Source organism: Necator americanus, chromosome II, assembly GCF_031761385.1.
Source record: "Necator americanus strain Aroian chromosome II, whole genome shotgun sequence".
Lineage (NCBI taxonomy): Eukaryota > Metazoa > Nematoda > Chromadorea > Rhabditida > Ancylostomatidae > Necator > Necator americanus.
In genome coordinates this window covers 6414435-6435322 of record NC_087372.1, presented here as the reverse complement: position 1 = coordinate 6435322, position 20888 = coordinate 6414435, and the positions used below count along the sequence as shown (strand labels likewise).

The 20888-nt window shown below is 36.4% G+C and overlaps 4 protein-coding genes across 4 annotated transcripts in view; all 4 read right to left on the bottom strand.

Annotated features, from left to right (window-relative positions):
- The window catches only part of RB195_017004 (uncharacterized protein), a gene marked incomplete at both ends in the record, with an annotated part of 30550 nt that extends 29033 nt beyond the window's left edge, over nt 1-1517 (bottom strand). Inside the window, one exon of the mRNA XM_064183791.1 lies at nt 1457-1517. Coding sequence (XP_064039672.1) covers nt 1457-1517 — 61 coding nt within the window. The remainder of the gene's footprint in view (nt 1-1456) is intronic.
- Nucleotides 1518-4657: 3140 nt separating this feature from the next.
- On the bottom strand, nt 4658-10709 carry RB195_017003 (uncharacterized protein; the record flags this gene model as incomplete). The annotated part of the gene is made up of 2 exons (XM_064183790.1): nt 4658-4821; nt 10583-10709. The coding sequence occupies 2 exons, from the start codon at nt 10707-10709 to the stop codon at nt 4658-4660; spliced, it is 291 nt and encodes a 96-aa protein (XP_064039671.1).
- A 242-nt stretch (nt 10710-10951) lies between these two features.
- Nucleotides 10952-11194, bottom strand: RB195_017002 (uncharacterized protein; the record flags this gene model as incomplete). Its single annotated transcript, XM_064183789.1, has 1 exon — nt 10952-11194. One exon carries the CDS (start codon nt 11192-11194, stop codon nt 10952-10954), a length of 243 nt encoding a protein of 80 aa, XP_064039670.1.
- Nucleotides 11195-12302: 1108 nt separating this feature from the next.
- RB195_017001 (uncharacterized protein) lies at nt 12303-20675 on the bottom strand (the record flags this gene model as incomplete). The annotated part of the gene is made up of 23 exons (XM_064183788.1): nt 12303-12372; nt 13308-13582; nt 13640-13761; nt 13983-14100; nt 14168-14298; nt 14992-15124; nt 15227-15295; nt 15350-15443; nt 15859-15929; nt 15998-16069; nt 16241-16309; nt 16369-16434; nt 16495-16584; nt 17341-17422; nt 17501-17650; nt 18129-18208; nt 18279-18410; nt 18479-18585; nt 18654-18735; nt 18784-18981; nt 19082-19218; nt 19272-19434; nt 20589-20675. The coding sequence occupies 23 exons, from the start codon at nt 20673-20675 to the stop codon at nt 12303-12305; spliced, it is 2598 nt and encodes an 865-aa protein (XP_064039669.1).
- Nucleotides 20676-20888: the final 213 nt, after the last annotated feature.

Sequence of the window (20888 nt, the reverse complement as noted above, 5' to 3'; positions counted from 1 at the left end):
CTTCCTATATTTGCTGTATCATTCTCAAGTGTTTTCGCCGATAGATCCAGACAATTTTCAGGATTTGGAGAGGTGAGCGCGTATCTGGAGCTTGTTTAAAGGGAGACATACGAATTTTTCAGGTTCTACAGAAGTTTATTGTGAACGGACGGGACTTTGAAAGTATAGAAGAATCACGAAAATAGAATTGTTTTCCAGGAATTAGTAAAAAATTTCATTAAGGGAATTTTTTTTGGAAATATTAAAGGAAGTTCATTCCAAAATTACTTTCGCTTGAGCTAGCTACACATTGGATTTTTTCTGGTAATCGGGACATCGGTTCCATGTATATGTAAAAATTACAGCCATTGAAAATCACTGAGTTCTCTATTCAGAAAAGAAACGTGAATGGAACTTTGTCGAACTAGTAATTATACCTAGTATATGTATAAATACATCAATCTTACACAGAATACACAATTCCTGGCACCAATTACCGTATTTAGCTACTCTTTCGTAGAAATTCTAAAGAAAAACAAAGAAAAACATTGTTAAAATTAGCAAATAAAACAAATCAAAGCATTTGAAATCTCGCCAGCCCCGCCAAAACAAAAAAAGAAAGAAGACGTTAAAATCCACCTATCATAACCAATCATTTAATTTATGATTAAAATCTAATTGTACACACCAAAATCCAGAAGTCTCAGAGTTCTTTTGTTTTCTAAACTTTTTTAAAAACCTTTTTTTCTACTCCTAATTTTTTAATTTCCTAATTTTCTGTTCTCTAATCAGGAAATTTGCTGAAAATCAGCTCTTTCAAGAAATCTATTGGATATTTTTTCGTGTACGTATGATATGTGATTTCATCTTGACTGTCCTCACTTTTGGTGACTGGAGGGACTTCTACTAGTATTCTTCTACTTTCTTCTAGTAGGCTTGAATTATCTAAAAAATAATTATTTTTCTTAAATTGTCTAAAATTTCATTTTGAGCGAAGCATAATACATAAGCCATAATAAATAAATCGAAAAAATTATAAATAAAACATAATAAATGATAAAATAGCCTTTGAGCTATAAATTAGATGTAAAAGATTTCACACACCATAGAATCTTCTCTAATAAAGTAAAGCAATACTAGAAAAGTAAAGTAAAGTAAGGCAAAGTAAAGTGACTAAAAATTTAAAGCTAATCGACAAAAACCGTCGTTGTGGCCTTGAAAACAAGGTATTTTCCTTTCGAAGAAGCCATGACAAACAGGATTAATAAAGCCAGTTATGGAAGTGTGTGTGGATACGAACGGATGTGGATAGATGTACACTAGAGCAGAGAGTAGAACTCGTCGAGGAGGAAAATAGTAACGGGATGAGTAAAATGCTTAGATGCGCCGTGGTGAAGGAAATGTTAGAAGGCATCATGAAGGAAAAGGAAAAAATCAAATAAATCACAAAAAAGAATATTCCCGAGAGCGCACTTACCGTCCGTAAAACCAGAAATTGAAGCGAATGCGTAGAAAAAGACGAAAGTTGCCGAGTTCATTGATTTCACTACATTGATAAGGCGTCGTCGACACACAAACACACGCGCACGGACACCGGGAAGACGGGACACACAGTGTGTGAATTCACACAGCGAACAACCGACGATGACAAACGGGGCGGAGCCGGCGAGGAGGCGACGATGCCAGCGACGAAGGGAGGGGTGGACTGGTGTTCGAATCGCACGCAAAGCAATTTGGGGTCGGGAGGGGAGGTGGGGAGGAGGGAGGAATCGTGATGGGCGGGGCCAGGAGGTACACAAAAACGACGCCGGGGCTCTGACCGTTTTACTGGTCTGCGATGAGATAACAATTGTCCGGAAAATTTTAAATTTTTCGGGGCACCTAACCGCTCGGATTTTTCTTTTGGAAATTCGGAATTTCTTTGTTTCCAGGCATTTTTCAACATTTCCGTCCACAATCTCCATCGGATGAGAGATGCGTTAGTTTCACAATTCAGGATCGAAAATCCGAAAAATATCGGAATAGAAAAATCGAAAATCCGAGAATCGAAAAAAAAAGCAAGAGTAGCACAGGAATAAAAGTATTTCTAACGATTTGTTTTTTTTGCCTTCAATGCCAAAATGGATACACCTCAGGAATATTCCAGAAAAACGCAGAATTTCCAAAAAATTGTACGTGAACACTGTAACTGACCGGTTATCGACGGGAATTTGTGTGTTTTCCACCGCGGACACGGTTTGGTTTTTTTTAGGAGAGGTAATATGTTGCGTTATAGGATCTGTCTCATGAGATCCTCATCCGAGTGATCTGATGAGTGCGAAAAGAATTACTAATGATGAATATTTTTTCCCAAGGTTTCCTACCTAATGTCTTGGAATTTTTAGCAGTAAAAAACGTTAACAACTAAGAAGATCCAGTATTTTCCTCTGATTCTTGATATCTGCTTGAATCCAATCTCCATCGATTATAGTTTCGTTCGGAAAATAAAAGTTGAATTTTTGGCACTGGATAATTGAATTTTGGATGAAAACGATAATTAAGTATTTTCAAGTGGAATGTTTGTTAAGGGTTGAAAATAATAAACAATAAATCAATAATAATAATAGTAATGGTAATAGCAATAATAATATTAATAAAGAACATTTGTCAATCAAGTGAATCGGCTCCTAACTCCTTGGATTTTAATAGTAATTTACTGAATTTTCCTTTTTCCTTGGATTTCTAAGGAGAAAAATCCACTAAATGAAAAGGAAACGTAGAACGAAATACTATTTCCGTAGTATATGTATCTCTTCAAGAGATTCTGATCTGTTGTTGATGGGCTATATACAGTGAGCTCTTAACTGGAAAATTACTAAGGATTTTTATTTATTTGTTTATTTATTTATTTATTCAAATACATCGACGGTTCAGAAAAAAAGGGACAAAAAAAAGAAAGGATCTTGTCTGGAACCTCTACAATGATCTGTTACAAAAAGAAACGTACTTGCTTCTAATTACTTTATATCTAAGTAGAGTTTAGCCCCCGGCAGTAGATTATTTTTTTTATTTTCGTTCTATTTCTTCTCAGTCACTTTCCATGTGAATTTTGTCTTAATGTTAAACACTTTTTCGAGGTCTGCGTTCTTTTTTTTTGTGCGGACGATATTGTTTTTCATCTTATTTGTCGTAAAAATCTTCCAGCACAAGGAACGTTTACCTCTATGACATTGGAAGGTGGTAGCGATAATATTATTCATCCCATGAACCAGTCATAAAAGTAATTTTATGGATAAGTTCTCAAAGATTTTTCTTTTCGCTAAAGATAAACACCATTTAAATTCCTTTCATCTTCAAATCGTGAGAATCGACCTGCAATTACTCCATTTCTAGGAGGAGATTAGTCTTCAGGAGTAAGTTATTAAATATTTACTATTATATATTACTACATTTATATTACTATATTATTAATATCATTTTTAACACTACTATTACTATTACTGTTATTTTTACTATTTACTTACTATTTACTACTATTATTACTTGCTAATATTAAAAAAGGATAAAGTCACTGGCGTCTCAATCCACTTGGGATGCGCCAGCGCGTTTTACTGGAATTCGTAATCGTTGAGGTTTTGAAACGCGTGTTGACCTATACAATGACTTATTAATATTACTATTATTATTTTATTATCTTTATTTTCGTTTTATTCTTCCTAGTACGGGCGAATGTGGCGAAGTCGGTTAGAGGTCCGTTGTAGCCACACGGTCGATGGTTCGAAACCGCCCTAGTGCAAACCAAGCCTTTCATCCCTCTGGGGTCGATAAATCGGTACCGGACCTGTCTGGGAGGATAAAAACACTGGCCCCCGCAAGTCATTATGTGGGCCAACACGCGTTCCAAAAACCTCAACGATTACGAATTCCAGTAAAACGCGTTGGCGCATCCCAGGTGGATTGAGACGCCAATGACTTTATGCTTTATCCTTTTGATTCCTCCTTGCCATTCTTTCATCACACTTTCTTCACCTGTTCCCAACACTTCTGGAAAGATCCGTACAGATCTCGTGCTATCAGCTGACTTCGCTGTCGTATCTGATTTGTTTACGCATAAAGTGATCCCTGATGTTGGTAAACACGGTAGGTGTTCGAGACATAAGTGTTCAAATAGGCTCGCCACATCACGCTACGCGCTCACCGAAACCGTCTGACCATCGGTCGGGTGGAGGTTGATAGCAAATGCATGGCGCCCTCGGCGATCGCCTATGAGTCGGTCGAATTCGGCGCAGGAACATCTGTTTAGCGGAAGGTGACACAAATATTCCTTGTAGTTGGTTCTTTTTTTTTTGCTCTGTCCAGATCGGAAAAACTAGTTGTAAACTCATAAATTTAAAGGCAAGTCCTACCAAAACTAAAATTTCTACTAAAATTTCTACATAGCTGACAAGCAAAATTATTCATTCACGGTTTTAGTCAATAAATTCTTAACTTAAACCTAAAAATCTTAATATATGCATTAAAAAAAGAGTACATAGCTGACAAGAGAAATTATTCACGGTTATATTATACGGTTTTACTCATGAATGCTTAACTCAAAGCTCAAAAAAAAATAAGTAATACATGAATAGAAGAAGGAAGTGTAAGGACGATCCCAGAATATCAAGGAAAAAAAAACTGTTAGAACCTATTTTTATTGTTATTAGAATGCTAACGAGCTGTAATGCAGGTAAACAGAAAATGAAAATTTGTGATTGTTTAGTTCCGAAAAAAATATAATAAAATACCATAAAACAATAAAATAAAATTTAAAAAAATAGTTCTTCACATTGGATTCGGACTTTGATTTGGAAGTGGATAGCGCTTCTGAAATAAAATGTTATTTCTAAGCTAAAAACCCTTTTTCTATTAAACAGTCCTACCGCAATTTCCAAGGAAAGTAGGGAATTTTACTTCAAAATCTAATTTAAAAAATTATTTGTTGTAATACATTGGAACTAATACGATGTGCACTCTTAGGGAACATTGAAAGCATTTAGTACTTATTTTACATCAAGTATTTAGTATTTATTTACGCTTAATGCGTTGAAATTATTAATTTAAGCATTTATTTAGTATTTTAGTATTTATTTTAGTAGTATTTCCCCAAAATCCACTTATTCTACAAGGAACTAGCTACCCTAATAGTAGTGTGCATTTATCGGCTATGATCGCTTCAACATATTAGTTTAGTATTTATTTTACATTAAGTATTTAGGACTGGCGGGTGTGGCGCAGTCGGTTAGAGGTCCTTTGTAGCCACACGGTCGAGGGTTCGAAACCGCCCTAGTGCAAACCAAGCCTTTCATCCCTCCGGGGTCGATAAATTGGCACCAGACTTGTCTGAGAGGATAAAAACACTGACTTGATGATCAGCCGGCCCCTGCAAGTCATTGTATAGGCCAACACGCGTTCCAGAACCTCAGCGATTACGAATTCCAGTAAAACGCGTTGGCGCATCCCGAGTGGATTGATACGCCAGTGACTTTATCCTTTTTTATTTAGGACTTATTTACACTTAATGCGTTGAAATTATTAATTTAAACATTTATTTAGTATTTTAGTATTTATTTTAGTAGCATTTCCCCAAAATCCACTTATTCTACTAAGAACTAGCTACCCTAATAGTAGTGTGCATTTACCGGCTATGATCACTTCAAATATCATCTGACAGAACCAGAAAATCATGAATGAATGGGGACGGGGGGAAAAATGAAATTGTTCAGGTAACCATCGTACGAATTCATGTAATAATATCCCTGTGCACCTCATTTATACTCCTACTTCTACGCGCAGTTTACTTATTTGTTTATTTATTTGTATTTACCCATAGTTGTGTCATAAACAAGAACAAGAAAAATCAGAGAACTTCGCCTTAGTTTAACGAAGCAAAATTGGTCTTTTGCAAATTCCTATTATTGGTTAACAGGTAATTCTTTTTTTTTTTTGCTACAAAATCTTTGTAATGTGTACAGCCTGCGCTCACTTTTATATCATTATTTATTGGTATTTATTGGTATTTATTGGCATTTATTTATTATAATGTAAGTAATTTATGTACAAAGCACAATTTATGTAGAAAACACACTCACTTTTATACCATCATTTATTAGTATTTATTGGTATTTATCGGTATTTATTTATTTTTACTTTCATATTTTTTTAATATTTTTTTAAAATTTTATATTAAAAGGCAGATAGAACTGATCTCATCACTAAATTTTCCCTTAAATTTTTACGTAGGGTTTTTAAGAAGGCTGGCCCTTCACAGCATACTTTCTGGTGGGTTGGCAGATCATTTTGAGTACATACTGTATATAAGCTACCCTATTGTAATGGTACTGTAACGTAATCGGTCCTTGACACTCCTTTCGTTCGAATTTTTAGGAAGAGATGTGCTTATAGTTTTTCAAATACAACTCTACTCCTTATATGTACAGGTGATGAAGACCACAACTATAATTTGTAGTGGACGCTTCACACAGGGAGCGGGTACTGTTATTTTCCGGAAAAATCATCAACGAAAATATACTTTGACCGAATTCTTTCATCATTTCTTTCTACTGCAACATTATACAAGTTATATTTCAAATTTACTTAAAAAAAATACAGTAATAACCCTGAGAAAAATCATCAGCAAAAAAACATTCCAGGATCTTCTTTTGTTGTTGTTTATTTTTCTCTTGTGCTATTAAGAGCTCTCGCTAATTGCTTCACGAAAGTAATTTTTGCTGGTATTTTAATTAATTTGTATCTTTTTTTCAAAGATTTTTCGAATCTAGAAATTGTCGAATCGAATGAAAAAAAACCCAAAAACATACAATTGGTTATTGTAAACGATGAAATAATGTTTACTTGGCAATTGGCCAATCTGATGTAGGAAAAGAGGAAAAAGTTATCGCTAATCAGCAGCATTTCAAAGCAATTTTTTTTTGGTTGCACAAAAAAAGAACATATCGACAGCAGGCAAGAATCTCTGCGCTTTTTTTTCGTTTGGAAAAATTGCGCTATTAACTGCGCTGGTAGAGTGGCAGTGCAAAAATAATTATTGCCTTAGTTTTTCTGGATATGATCAAGTAGTCATTCTGAAAAATCTCTTTTATTTTAGTAGAATCAAGCTCTTTTTCTTTTAATAGAAATATGGAACATTGCAAACTTCTCTGCAATTTTCTACGCAGCCCAACTTCTTGTGGGGTTCCGAATGACTGGAAAAAAAGTAGAGGATTAGTGGATATTTTTGAAGTTCCACGCTATAACCATACGGATAACTACTAATCCACTCGGAGATGATCATAGCGATTTTCAAGATTCACTAAGATATTCACCACTTTAATATTTTATATACTTCATACTATTTTTATATACTATAGTAAATTATTTATTATCTCTAAGATTTTCATCGAAGCAACCTGCTCCGTTTCAAGAAGAGACCATCTGGACTGAGCCCACCCCCTAAATTATCCTGGAAAGTTCGATTATAGACTTAATATAGTAGGCAAAAAAAATTGAGATGAGCTATTATGCATATTACACTTATATTTATACTCTATTATTTATTATGTTACTATATTACATTATTATATTATAGTACCATATAATATTATCTTTATTTTTGCTTAGCTAACCACACAGTATTACGGACCATCGGCAAAAAAGCACCAATCCACATTCACATGGGAAAGTTCCTGAATTTAGAGGGATTTTCCCACACGTCCACAGTAGACTTTTTATTGAAGCAGGAGCAAAAAAAACGTGGCTACGATTTCAACGAACGTACACTTCATCATTCCTCACTGATTGAGATTCCCTGCTGTGTTCCATGGTGAAGAAATCAGGACCGGTTCCCCTCCGCCCCGTAACTCGTTGTCACATTTTGTTACCAGTAAGTGAAGGTGATTTTTACTCGTATACGTAATCGCACGCTAAGTAAGTATTTCCTGGAAAATTCAGGAAATTCCTAGACTCTCATGATAGCCCCAAATTAAGCGCCTTGTGAAAAGAATGCTCATCCGGATGAATCCGGATGGATGTGGAGTAGGGGATTGAGGGTTTTCTGGAAGAAATGGGTCCAATTTTCACAATTCTACCCAAACCGGGCAGAAAAAATGCAATCTGTAGAGATGCGGGTTCGCCTAAGGCAAAGTAGGCCTAGGCAAGCTCATGGATCGGATAAAATTTCAATTTACCAAAAAAAAGTTTCATTTTTTTCCCCTCCAATAGAAGGAGAAATGAGAACGTCAGAAAGTGGACGGATCGATTCGTGGACATGTGACATGAAACCTCCCAGATGACTATAAAGAACAAGAAGTGTCACAAAGGGCATGTGACATTCGGATGCGACATACATACATTTGCCGTCAAAGCGTTTTTTTTTTCGTACGTGTTGTCGAGCACCGTGAAAGGTTGACGTACTACTCGTTTCGATCACGTTTTCAACGGCAACTACGTACGTACGAGTTCACGGTTTTTCTGTCGGTAATCCAAATGACGCCATAAATTCCATCATATACGGGGTTCTTACGTCGAATTGATTGATAGAATTGATTAATTTCTTTAAATTATGTACAGTAGTTAGTTTTGAGCGATAGAGATAGAGGGAGGGCAAAAGAGAGAAATATAAACCAATCAAATTTATAAAAAAAACAACATGTAAATAAATATGTAAATAATTCTATTAGTGTACGATGTTAGTAGAAAAGATACTTAATTCGAAAAAAAAAATTCAAAAAAAAAACAAAGGCTATCGTACTCTTAACAAACAAATAATTGACGTTGTTCCATGACATTCATGGATATTTTGTCTAATAGTTTGTTTACCGCCGATTACGTCAACTATGTTAATTTTGTTTACGTTTCAATTAAAAAAAACCTAATGATCACTTAAAACATGAGATGAGATTAATTATTTCAATAAATTTTTATACACCATTAAACTGTTTAAGAAATATTTAAATAGTGAACTTATGAATCACTGATACAGATTTTTCCTATTTATTATTAGAAAAAGTACTGAATAGTCTTTAAAAAATATTTAAAGAGTGAAATAATTGCACGGTAATCGGGAATTTTTTTTTTGCTTTTTCTACCAATCATCCATAAGAAATTATGCACAAAGTATGTCGATCTGGCTACCAAGTGGTGTCGTTATTCTTCCACCTTTTTTCCTTTCTTTTTTTCCTTTGAACTCAGCATAAATATTTTAAAACCATCAAGAATTCGTACAACAAAAATCGTTTAAAACAACGTACTCTTTGGAAGCCATAGATCCGGAAGTGATGAGGTAATCAGCCATTGCTAATGTATCACAAAAGTATGTACGTAGCCCCGCATTCCATTTCCACATTTATACATCCGGATGCGTTTGAATTTTAAATGAAAAACTTTCAAATATGCATTCTTGAAATGATTTTTTTTTGTTTCAAAAATATCTACTATTAATAATAGACAGCGAATAGTGTGAAAATAATAAATTTTTCATAAGAGAGAATATAAATTAGAGTTAATAGATGAGTACCGTATTCGATTGAATCTAAGCTTCTTCTTTTTTCGAATCTAAAACAGCCAAGTTTATTAATATTAACTATTTCTTGCCTTTTGTTTTTCATTATAAATGACGAAGAAATCCCTGGTCGTATTCGGAAAATTCCATTCTTTTCTAGATGATGGAATCCGGATTTATTCAGTCGTTTGAAAAAAAAACCTTAATAAATAAAAAAAGAACCTATGTAGAGAGTAAATCTTTTGTAACTGCGGCAGCGTGTTGTACATGTTTTGAAAATTGTCGTAAACCGTAAGTGGTATTGTAAATCAACATAAAATTGGTGTAATAAATAAATACATGCCGTTCGCAGCTTTCAGCCGACGTCGTTTACTTGATTTTCAAGAAAAAATTTACGAAGAAAAATTGTGAAAATGTGACTGCGGGTACAAGGAATATATATTTTTGTTTTTTTTTTTTGTTTTTATATTTTTCCCCTCCAAACTTATTCGTCTCACAAAAATGATGAAAATAAAAAAAAATATTTTTAAAAAAATGAAATCAGTTTCAGCTCGTGCCAGCATATAACAGGTATTAAATTTTGCGCGTTATCCAAGTTTTTACTTTGTTCTACAGAAATTAGTTCTAGTAGATACTTCTTTCGTATCGTAAAGCAAGTCAAGCAAGGAAATTATGTTTGAAATGAGTTATTTACGTTAAAATCAAAAGAACCATAAATTTGAATTGAATTTCAATTTTCGAAGTCGATTTTCGTTACATTCTTAGAGTATCGACCAAAAATTGAGGAACAAAACTAACAAAAAAGAAATCTCGTCTTATTTCGTTAAGAGAATTCTAAGAACAGGGAAATGTACATAAAATGTGGACATTTCAAATTTTAACGAGTAACTTTATCTCAGGTCTGGTACCAATTTATCGACCCCGGAGAGGTGAAGGGCTTGGTGAGCACTAGGGCGGATTAGAACCTCCGGTCGATCGTGCAGGAAGCGGAATCTCTAACCGCTACACTAGGAGCAGCCGGACTATAATCAGGTTATGGGGGTCTAGCTCGTGGGGTGCAGCTCAAGCGCTGAAGATCTGTTCGCCAACCGTCCAAAAGTGAAGCGGTCCTTTCGTTAACAGTCCTCCGAAAGCGAACGGGGTCCATTTCCAAATTAAAACCGAAAGTGAAGGTGGTCGGAGCACCGGGCCCGAGTATCACGTCTATGGGCAGCATCTTCAATGGCCGGATTGAAATTTAGAAGTAAATAATTTAAAAAAAAACCCATTGCGGTTAAGGAGGCACTAACCGGATCCGGTGAACCTTATCCACTCGTTGTCTGCTATATACATATGCTCACCAATGAATACGAATAGCCGAAAAAAAAGAGAAGGTTTTTGGGTTCTGCACGGAATATTTGTTTACCAATGTATGGAATCGAAATCAAATCGCCAAGGATTTGTAAAGTTACTCAACTTCTATGCGTCTGACATCGACGAGTACATGGATACCGATGATTTATTACTTGGTTTGGATACACAACAACAAGCACAATATTCATAAGTATTATCCTTATTGCCTGGTTGAATGCTTGACATTCTTCTATCTTGGAAAACAACTGAAAACTTAGGAAAATACCAATTAGTAGCTATAACAATTCTACAGAGGTAGAAGAAAGCAATATACATACAGAACCGATTAACAATGTATGACACCAGCATAACGCACAACGGTAAAGCAAACTCTTAAAACTGAATTAAAACCGGAACTGAAAGGGACGAAAAAATGGGAAAAAAAACGTTACTCTACTAAGATTTCGTCTATTATTTGAACTGAAGGGAAAACAATTGAAGTAAATGGGACCTAAAACAGCAATAGATCAAATCATCTGATACCACTGATACAAAGATTTTATCACTGCAACTTCTTTTTTTTTTCGAAAGAAGCTCCCGGCGTTGTTTAGCTACTTCCATGTAAGTTATTCATCTGAGGGAAGAAAGAGAGAGGAAGGAAAAGAAGACAAAATAGAAGAGAAATAAAAAAACAGAGAAGGGAGATGAAAAGAAAAGAAAAGAAAAGAAAATGAATTGCGACGGACGCGTCATACAAAATGAAGGAGGAGGCTGTACGCAAGAAAAATGTTTGGAAGCTAAAATTTCAACTTCTAACACGATCGATAATAATCATTATGATTATGATCAACGTGTGCATTAGAGGCGCCGTATCAGGTAATTGACGACGTTCGGAACTCACCACGAATCGATCAGGGTAAGAGTGTAGATCACGAGTATGAGCGCGATCACGCTGATCCCAATGCTGTTTCTCGGTCCAATCTCTGGATTACTAGGCGGGATTTAGCGTAATCACGCCGTGATTTACACTATTGCTCCTGTATCTATTCGTGGTGAGACCCAAACATCGTCAACATCGTGGTACGCTGCCTTTAAGACGGAAAAAGAAAGAGAACGACCAATCTGAATGATATTTACAGCTAAAGCTAGAGAAGAAAAGAGAAAAAAAAACATGAAGTGAGAGAAAAATACTGATTGGTATTTTCAGAGTCAAGCAAAATCTAGGATAACTTGTACAACGGAAGGGCTACAGTCAGTCCCAGTTCGTTCACACCTGCTCACGACGACCAAATGACTCTTGTGGAAAAACTAACTTTCGGCATTCAACTTTCCATTAAACCTACACATGCTGATTCAGGCTTCAAAAATGTGCATCATAATAAACGCTCTAAGATGATATCGCACCGATTGCTGTTGTTTGGTTCAAGGATCTACTACTAAAAAATATTTCAAAGAATCTCCAGCACATACCGTCAAATCAATTCTTTGGCGGATGCCAAAATTCCGCTTTATGTTCCTTGTTCTTTCTGTAGCATTCGGCTCCATATCTGAAAAAAACAAAAATGAATTGTCGTCATCATCACATTCCACTACTAATCTTATAATGGAGGGTGTGAAAGATTATGCTTCTGTTCTGGAACTGGATGAGCACCATTGCGTATACCCAAATATCCTTGGACAGACTTAGGATGGACCAAAGAAATAATATACAAAACAACTGTTCGTCTGATCCGTTTTACTGCTGAAATGCTTAAAAAGAGGAAAAAGTAGGCAATAGATTGGTTGAACAGCAAATTTGTCGGATAAGTAGTGTTCTTACATGAAAGCCAGTGTTGTAGCTATGTGAGATACTCAAAAAGCAAGTAGGCTCTGCCTCAGGATTTTGGGAAAAAAACTAGATTGTATGGAAATTGTGCGAGATACTCGAAAACCACCACTTGCCTTAGGATTTTTAGAAAAAAATTCAGAGTCTGCGGGAAGCAAAATTTACAAATGATGGTTTACAACTGATTAACACAATGGCAAAATTGGGAACATCGGAAAACCTAAAAATGTCGAAGCAATTCGAGATGTTCATATTTTAAAGGATTCTGGGTTCCTTCAAACTCGAACTCGAGGTGATCGTATCTGACCCCGTGCGATCGATAAGGTAAAAACGCATGGGACAAAGCAGGGATGTGGGTAATGTATGAGGAATTCGTATAGATGGTGCTCCTTTAAAAAACGGATTATCAAAGAATCATTCAACGTTTTATATCTGCATTTGGAATCAGAGTATATCAGAAATACACTAACATCTCGAACTGTGGACGGCAATTACCGTCGAGGTAGTTTTGGCTCACGTTTATGACCAAACAAATAATAATACAAATACAATAGAAATAATAATAAAAAGGTGGGTGCTCAGAAGCCTTTCATTGGTAATAAAATTAGTCCAGACCATCAAAATGACGTTTTTTTTTTAAGCTAAGTGTGAACTCACTTGCATGGTGTTTTTCCTGGTGGACATTTAGCGTCACTACTATCCTCATCCTCTTCTGTTTTCTTCGTTTTCTTTGGTTCATTCTTCTCTACCTCGTCTTCAGCGCTTCGTTTTCTTCCATTTGTGCTCGAACCTTCACCGCTGGTACCTGCGGTGTCTTCTTCGATGAGTTTCTCTATATCACCGTGATCCATGCCTTCTTTCACGTATAGAGGAGTCTCGTCTTCAGCAGTGTGATCGATATCGGTCTTCATCTTCGAACAATCATAGAGATTCTACAATAAAAAATACAAGGTTGATATATGAGTATGAAGAACGAATGGTAGATTTACCTTCAACTCGGCCAACGTAGTCGCGGTTTCCCAATTCTTATCCTTTCTAACGCGAGTCACACGAGGGAAACGAATAGAAATACCTCCAGCGGTATGGTTTTCTGACTTGGAGAACTCGGCACCTTTAAACAAATTTCAGGAAAAATCAATTTACAAGTTGTTTTGTTGAGAAAAAACCAAAGTAAAACCTGCATTGCATTTACTAATAAAATATGTTTAAAAAAAAACTAACAAACAAAGTAGAATATGGATTTTTCTAATAAAATGATTACAATTACTGGTAATAAAAGCAGGAATAGCAATCCATAATCAATGTAATAAGGAATTAAGAGTGATATCTCACCTGTAATCTCCCAAACAGGTGCCTCTTTCGGGTCCTTCACAATAAAATCTGGTACAAGACTACGTGAACACTTTAGCCACTTAGGGAGGGAATCATAATCACGATCGATCCGAGTCATCTTCAATAAAAGAGGACATTTTGTAAACTGAACAACGTGATTCTCGACAAAAATTCCGAAATAACACCTTATCTTTCAGATCCTTATTGATTTTATCAAGAGCATCATCAGTATGTCCATTACCACATTTTGTGACGGTGCGATATGAATCCGTGTCCTTGTCGTAAACACCCATCAGAAACACCGACATCATGCCTCCTAAGAGATTTAGAATTGTTCCTATTTTCCACTGTATTTCCTTTAATACTAATTCCACAATCCTAGAAGCGATTAAGTTCATGCTATTAACGGTTCAGGTTTTTAGAATCAAGAGGAATTGTGGTTTTTGTTGTATTAACATATATTATATATCATCCCAATAGTTTAAATCGACAAAAACACGATTTCTAAGCGGAAAATCCACAGCTTTAGCGAGTAATACGAGCGGTTATTGATTAGTCTATCAACGAGAAATTAATTGTGATGAGATCGTCGGGTGGTTTCAACTTCTCCCGTACAGAATTGTGCCGTGTGCGGGAGTGAGGGAGGGCTGATTTCCACTTATTTTCGCCATTATCCACGTAAACTACCACTAACCGGCATAATTACGTTCACAATGATGATAAATGAGGATAAGACAGTCCACTTTGGACCTAAACGCTTTCGAAAAAACCAAGGAATACGTGATGAATGGAAGTTTCATAAAAAATAGCAAAGATTAGGCGATGAAGCCAATTTCCACGAACTAGGACCTCCTGGTTTTTTTTCAGAACCTCCATTTTTTCGGGCATAGAGAAGAATCAATATTTCCCTTTTTTGAATTGCGTAATAAAGCGTTTTTGGTTATGATTTCGTATTAAAAAAACGATTTTGATCCGCAGATTTAAAAAATGGAGCAATTTCCAAAGATACCTTTACAACCCGTCCCAAAGTAGGCGCCCAACACAATCAGATCTGCAGTATCCGCCATTCGACCCTCTTCTAGATAGTCTTTCTTCACTTTAAGCCAATGTCGTTTCCCCGGCTCATAGACTGATCTAGTGTCCTGGACAGAAAATGGAATAGTGAAGAAAAAACCTTGTAGAAATTTTCAAAACACAGCTATCAATGGGGATAGAATCAAGTTTGTGGAGAATTAATTTGTCACCTTCAGAACGAGTCCTTCCAAACCTTCGTCTATGGCTTTCCATATCATTGTCTTCAATGTGGCATGATCCTTAAAAGACGACGTTTGGTATCAGAAACAGACAAAATTATATAGTACACTCACCCCATAACGAATTAGCTGGTAGTTCGACATCATGACACGATTTTCTACCTCAGTCATCTTAGATTCGAGTAGCATCTTCCTCTCCGTTAGAGTCCTAGAAATTTCGAACAGCTCTATAGTCGGATCAAAACGACATGAAGCGCGGTGCAGTTGCGTAAGCGATTGCGCTCGAAGCGGTGGAGATGACGGTTGGAATCGAGTAGGGACCAGCGGACTGCAGCAATGAACGGTGGTGGCAGGGGTCCTCCTCACCCGATCCGCCTCTAGCGCAACCACCTACGCAACTTCATGCCGTTCTGACCCTACTACGATACTGTATAAATGCAGAAGAGTGTTAGTATCAACAAAAGAACAATAACGGTCTAAAAATATATTCTGCTTTGAACGAAAAAATGCAGAGAAGTACAGCCAAAAATCAATTTTCATCGGTGAAAGGATGAACTCTTGAGATGAGTTCCCAGAAACGGGTGTCTAAATATGTTGAGAGACTCTACTTGACAAAAACTCGCCTGCTCATCAAATCTTCGTCGTTATATCGAAGTATGTCGAATACAAATATGCAGACGGATGCATCTTTGAACTATAATCATAAGATTATTCGATAGTCGCAACATATGATCTGTTCTTGCGAGAACAAACTGTACCAACTTGTTCCTTCTTATGCACACCCAATGTACCGAAAGGCAACGGTTTTCCAGTGGAATTATCAACAAGAAGAACCTTAAATAGTACAGGTAAAGAATCAAATGTTGTTTGAAATAATTTCGAGAGACCGTATTAAGACGCCGTCTTAACTATACAAACCATACTTATCATAAATTAACCATATCAATACCGTATGATTCACAAATCTTGAAATGGACAAAGAAATCCAAACAAAAAATCACTTACCTCGGCGTCAATGATTAAGTCCAACCCAGCTGGGAACGCCTGTGGTATAAATTTCTCAAGGTGCGAAATCTACAAAGAAAAAACCACAATTACAGCCACAGCCATGTGAAATACTCTCAGTGCTTTACCTTATGATGTTGTACAGGTTTAAGACTTCGCGAATAATAGGAGTAGGATGCGCCAATTTTATGAACCTACAAGATAGTTTCGGACTATTCACCGAAAACATTCCATCGTCACACTTTCACGCGTACCTGAACTCGTTCACCGTCGTATTTGATCTCTGCAAACATTCCGTTAACACATCTTTTCATCGCCTGTTCAACTGACTTGCACGGTTCAGCCTATAGTAAACAGTAGTAGTATAACAACAGACATCAGCACCTGCGTAGGAACTTTCCTCCAAGAGGGAGTAATTCGAGATGAAGGTCACAACCTTTCAAAGTCAGTCTAAGAAAAAACGAAGATAGGGATGAATTAGGATTAAAATATCCCGAAAATGAGGTCATGAATTAATTTGGATAATTCTCGAAGATGTTATTATTTTTGCTTTCAATGCCATCTTTTCTAAGCAGAAAGTGGGTGATCACAGTAGTGTGTAGTATGGAAGAGGAATAAAATAGTCAGCGCTGTAAAGATACTACCTTCTATATCAAAAAAGTATTCATACACAATGTACATATCATACTAGTTAAGCCAAAAAGTTCATTTTCAGTCTTAAATTTCTAACTAAATTTGTTTTGTTTAGTTAAAACACAAGATCAATAGTCCTAACACTACCATCATTGTCATCAACATTTTCCATTTACTGGGCAAATGCCTAAATCTCGGTACTTTAAGAAAAGCAAAGCTGACTAGAGAAAAAAACCCGGAGGCTATTTCTGAAACAATCATAGCTCTCAAAGCTTTTCCGTATAAAAAGGAAGAAAGCGAAAATTAGTACATATTAAACAAAGACTTAAATGTGTCAAAATATGAAAATGTAGAAAACTAACTGGAGCCATGGTAAAGAGGAAAAAAAACCACGTCCACATCAAGGACATTGGTTTTCTTCCCTAATTTTCTGCTATCAACGTTTAAATGTTTTGCAAATAACTTACAAGCATCGGTAGAACTGGAGTCCCAATTCGAATACCAACCTCCATTGTAATCGCAATATCACCAAGCTGGCCTTTTTTGCATCTGAAGCATCAAGTACAGTAAGAACGCCTAGAAATCTGGAAAAGATATAGGTATAAGTGTTTCCCGTTAATGACAAACCTATCGATTATTTCGGCAAGGTCACGGCAATTCTGGAAAGCTTCATATGCAGACGAGTTTAGGCCATCCAAGATATGTTTTACGCCTGCATTAATCCTGAGATCCTTCATCACCAGCCGAATCAGATACTGTAGTTCTAGTGGGGATAACCTACAACACAACTTTTCACTAGAACTGAGTTTAATAACCTTGTTTTAAGTTCTTATTCCCACGATAACGGTTTGGTTCTATTAACTAGGCCTAAAACATCGAAAAGATCAAATGAGATATGAATTAACTCTAAACGTAAAACTTCTCATATGAGAGGCACATAGGAAAAAACCACCGAAAATTTGGTCAAACCAAAAAAAAAATGAAAACGTCCTGAAGAGAAAGTTGGAACCACTATTTATGGAAGAAGAGAAGCACGGAAGCCTAAATAGCGAAAATAACTCAGCTTACCATTCAGGACAATGTCCACCTATTAGAGGATAATGGTAGAAGGATTTTACGATCCTTAATCAGGAAAAACAGCCCACAGAAAGCGACAAGAACATGGAGATCACACTTGTCGCTCTTGGAAAGTGTGATATATGGACTCAACCTCAACCTTGATCCCTAAACACGCTAAGGAAAGAACAGGGCATACCTTTTAGCGGCAAATTTCAAATGTGAAATTTGTTCGTCATCCTTAGTGAATTCAGTTAGCTTGTTAAGCCAGCGATCAACCTAAAGTATATTACGATACAAAAAGACATAAGTAGGAAAACATCAAGGAAAAAACTCTAAAAACACCGACTTTTTCAATGCTCCAGTTCCCTTTAGTTACTCTGCTCAAGTTATTATTCTCCATTGCATCTCGAATGGTTTTAGAAACATCTCCACTATTTTTGTATTCGTTCAAGAGATCCTCAACTGGGAGATCAAAGATCTGACATTAAACAGGATTAATCGCAAAGGTCTTTAATTGCACAATTTGTAGTATGTTGTATGACGAACCGATGCAAAATGTTTTATAATTTGCTTCTCTTTTAAGTTGTAGACCCTTTGATCTACACCTGGTAAAAGAAGTCGAACCAATGTAAGTAAATCACCATCGTAGTCATCTAAACAAACAAAACAAACAGAAGCTCTTCGAATCGTTGCCATTCCAAAATATGATATGAAAACTGACCTCTTGAAATGAACATTTTTACTGCTGCCGATTTATCTGTATACTTAGACATTGTGGCGATAACGTCGCATAATTTCGCGAACTGAACAATCATTTGCACTTTTTTTTGTAGAGAAAGGAAAAAAACTACCTTGTTGAATGAGTTGTATTTCGATTCCTCATTGGGCTCTTCAGATGTTTTAGAGCCTTCTTTACCTCCTTTATTTTTGACGTCATCCTTCCCTTTCACTTTTTTGCTACTTTCTGGTTTGTCCTTATCTTTAGACTTTTTCTGTTTTGGTGTAGATTCAGCATCTTTACCGTTTGCTTTCTTTGAAGACGGTGGTGTCTAGAACTTTTGTCTTAAATGAAAGATACGGATTCACAGATATGTGTATATCCAGGTAAAATTTTCACAAATATACATCTGAAAGATAGCAACGTCTCACCTTTGCAGGAGAGTCAGAATCGCCGGTTTTCTTTTTCGGTGTCGCTTTTACTTCTCCTTTTTTCGCACGAAGGTCAGCTAACTCATCAATAAACTTCAAAATAACATCTTTGTCCTCGTCTTTCAAGTCATCCCATCCTATAATCGGGAGAGTAAGGCGAAGGCACTATGGATATGAAAGCAACGATCACCTTCAATGTCATCGGTTCCTTCGATAACCTTTGTGTTAGCTCGAGCTTTAAAAAACATTTCAAACAGACAATGAGCATGGTAGTATTGTTTCATGTCTGGTGGAGGACCTCCGTCCGCTTTCTGCACGAACGGATTCGGAATGATCTTAGCGAGGCGCATCTCCTAAGAACATGTAAGGAACTGTACTACATTCGGAAGTAACATATAAAGATCTTACTGGTTTCATCCCGAAGATTCGTCCGCAGAAATCACGAAATAGTGTTCCGAGTAAATAACTCAGTTGATTCACGTTACTAGTTATCTGTTTAAGGATCAGTTTAGGCGGATTTTCGGAATTCTGTATCGCATGGATGGTTCATGAATATCCTATTATACTGCTTAACTTAGTACTGAAGAAATGCTACTGAGATATAATATGACTCAATGAATTCCAGAATAGTCAGAGGCAGACCGTATCAAGCGAATTCTAGCAGTGAATCTAACGAAAAATTTTACTACAATCATCGGAAAGGCACATCCGTAAATTGGAGAAACACTACAACTTCCTGCCAATTCTTTTCACCAGTCAAAAGTCCATGAGCTAAAGAACGCCACAAAAAAAATACAAAAGATGCAGGCTTCGTCCGAAGCCATTTCCAGGATTCCAGTCCACGAAAGTTCCGACTTCGGAAAGGAGTAACAAATGAGTCTTGCTGGAACCTTTTTCAGATTTCAGAAAAGTAGACAGTAGTTCAACAACTCTTCCTAACTAATAGAATAAATGGTACTGTTGTCTTGCCTTGCCAGAATACGACCTTCTGTGCGCGCTTAGGACGCCTACAGATAATTATAGGATTCCTCAGCGTTCCTACATACTACTGCTGGAATGAATGCATGGTTCTATGAAGAAAGCTAAGGAAATGGCGGTGGTTTTTGTCAAATAAATCCACTCAAAAGCAAAATACCCGTAAAAGTCGATATGTTATTTTGAAGGCAAGGATCGCAACTAGGTGGTTAATGACGCAACAACAAACAGAAATAGATGAAAGTTACAGTTTTCTGCCTCAAACAACAGGTGTCAGATGTTTGTTTCATTCAACAATAAACTCCGCTATTAAACATAACCCCATGATGTGTCCTTTTTGTTCGGAGGCAATAATTTGTCCTTTTTGTCCAGTTAAAAAAGGACCCAAATGTGCGAATATCTTTGCACAGTAACAACGACAGTTATTTCTTACCATTTTTGGCAGAAGAGGTCATTTAAGGTGAACTAAAGGAGTGATTTACTGATATTGTTGCATTTTTCTCTCTGACCGAGGAAACTCTCAAAAACCTACCCCTTTGGGGAGTTGAAGTTTGCATTTCTTACATCCAGCAACTCTCTTTGCATAATCCACCGCAAAACGTGTAGTGGATGTTGCCATTTGTTTTAGTAACTAAATGGGCGTGAAACACTTCGACATATCCAAAAGCATTAAGAAACAGCGACAGCGTATTTGAAAAATATGTATAATCCGGCAACAGATGGTACAGTATCACGCTGCCTCAATATCCAACTACCATCATCTGAAAGCCGTATTTCTCGGTGAGATAAACACGAAATGCACACACTCAAAATGGTAACCACAATTCATTTG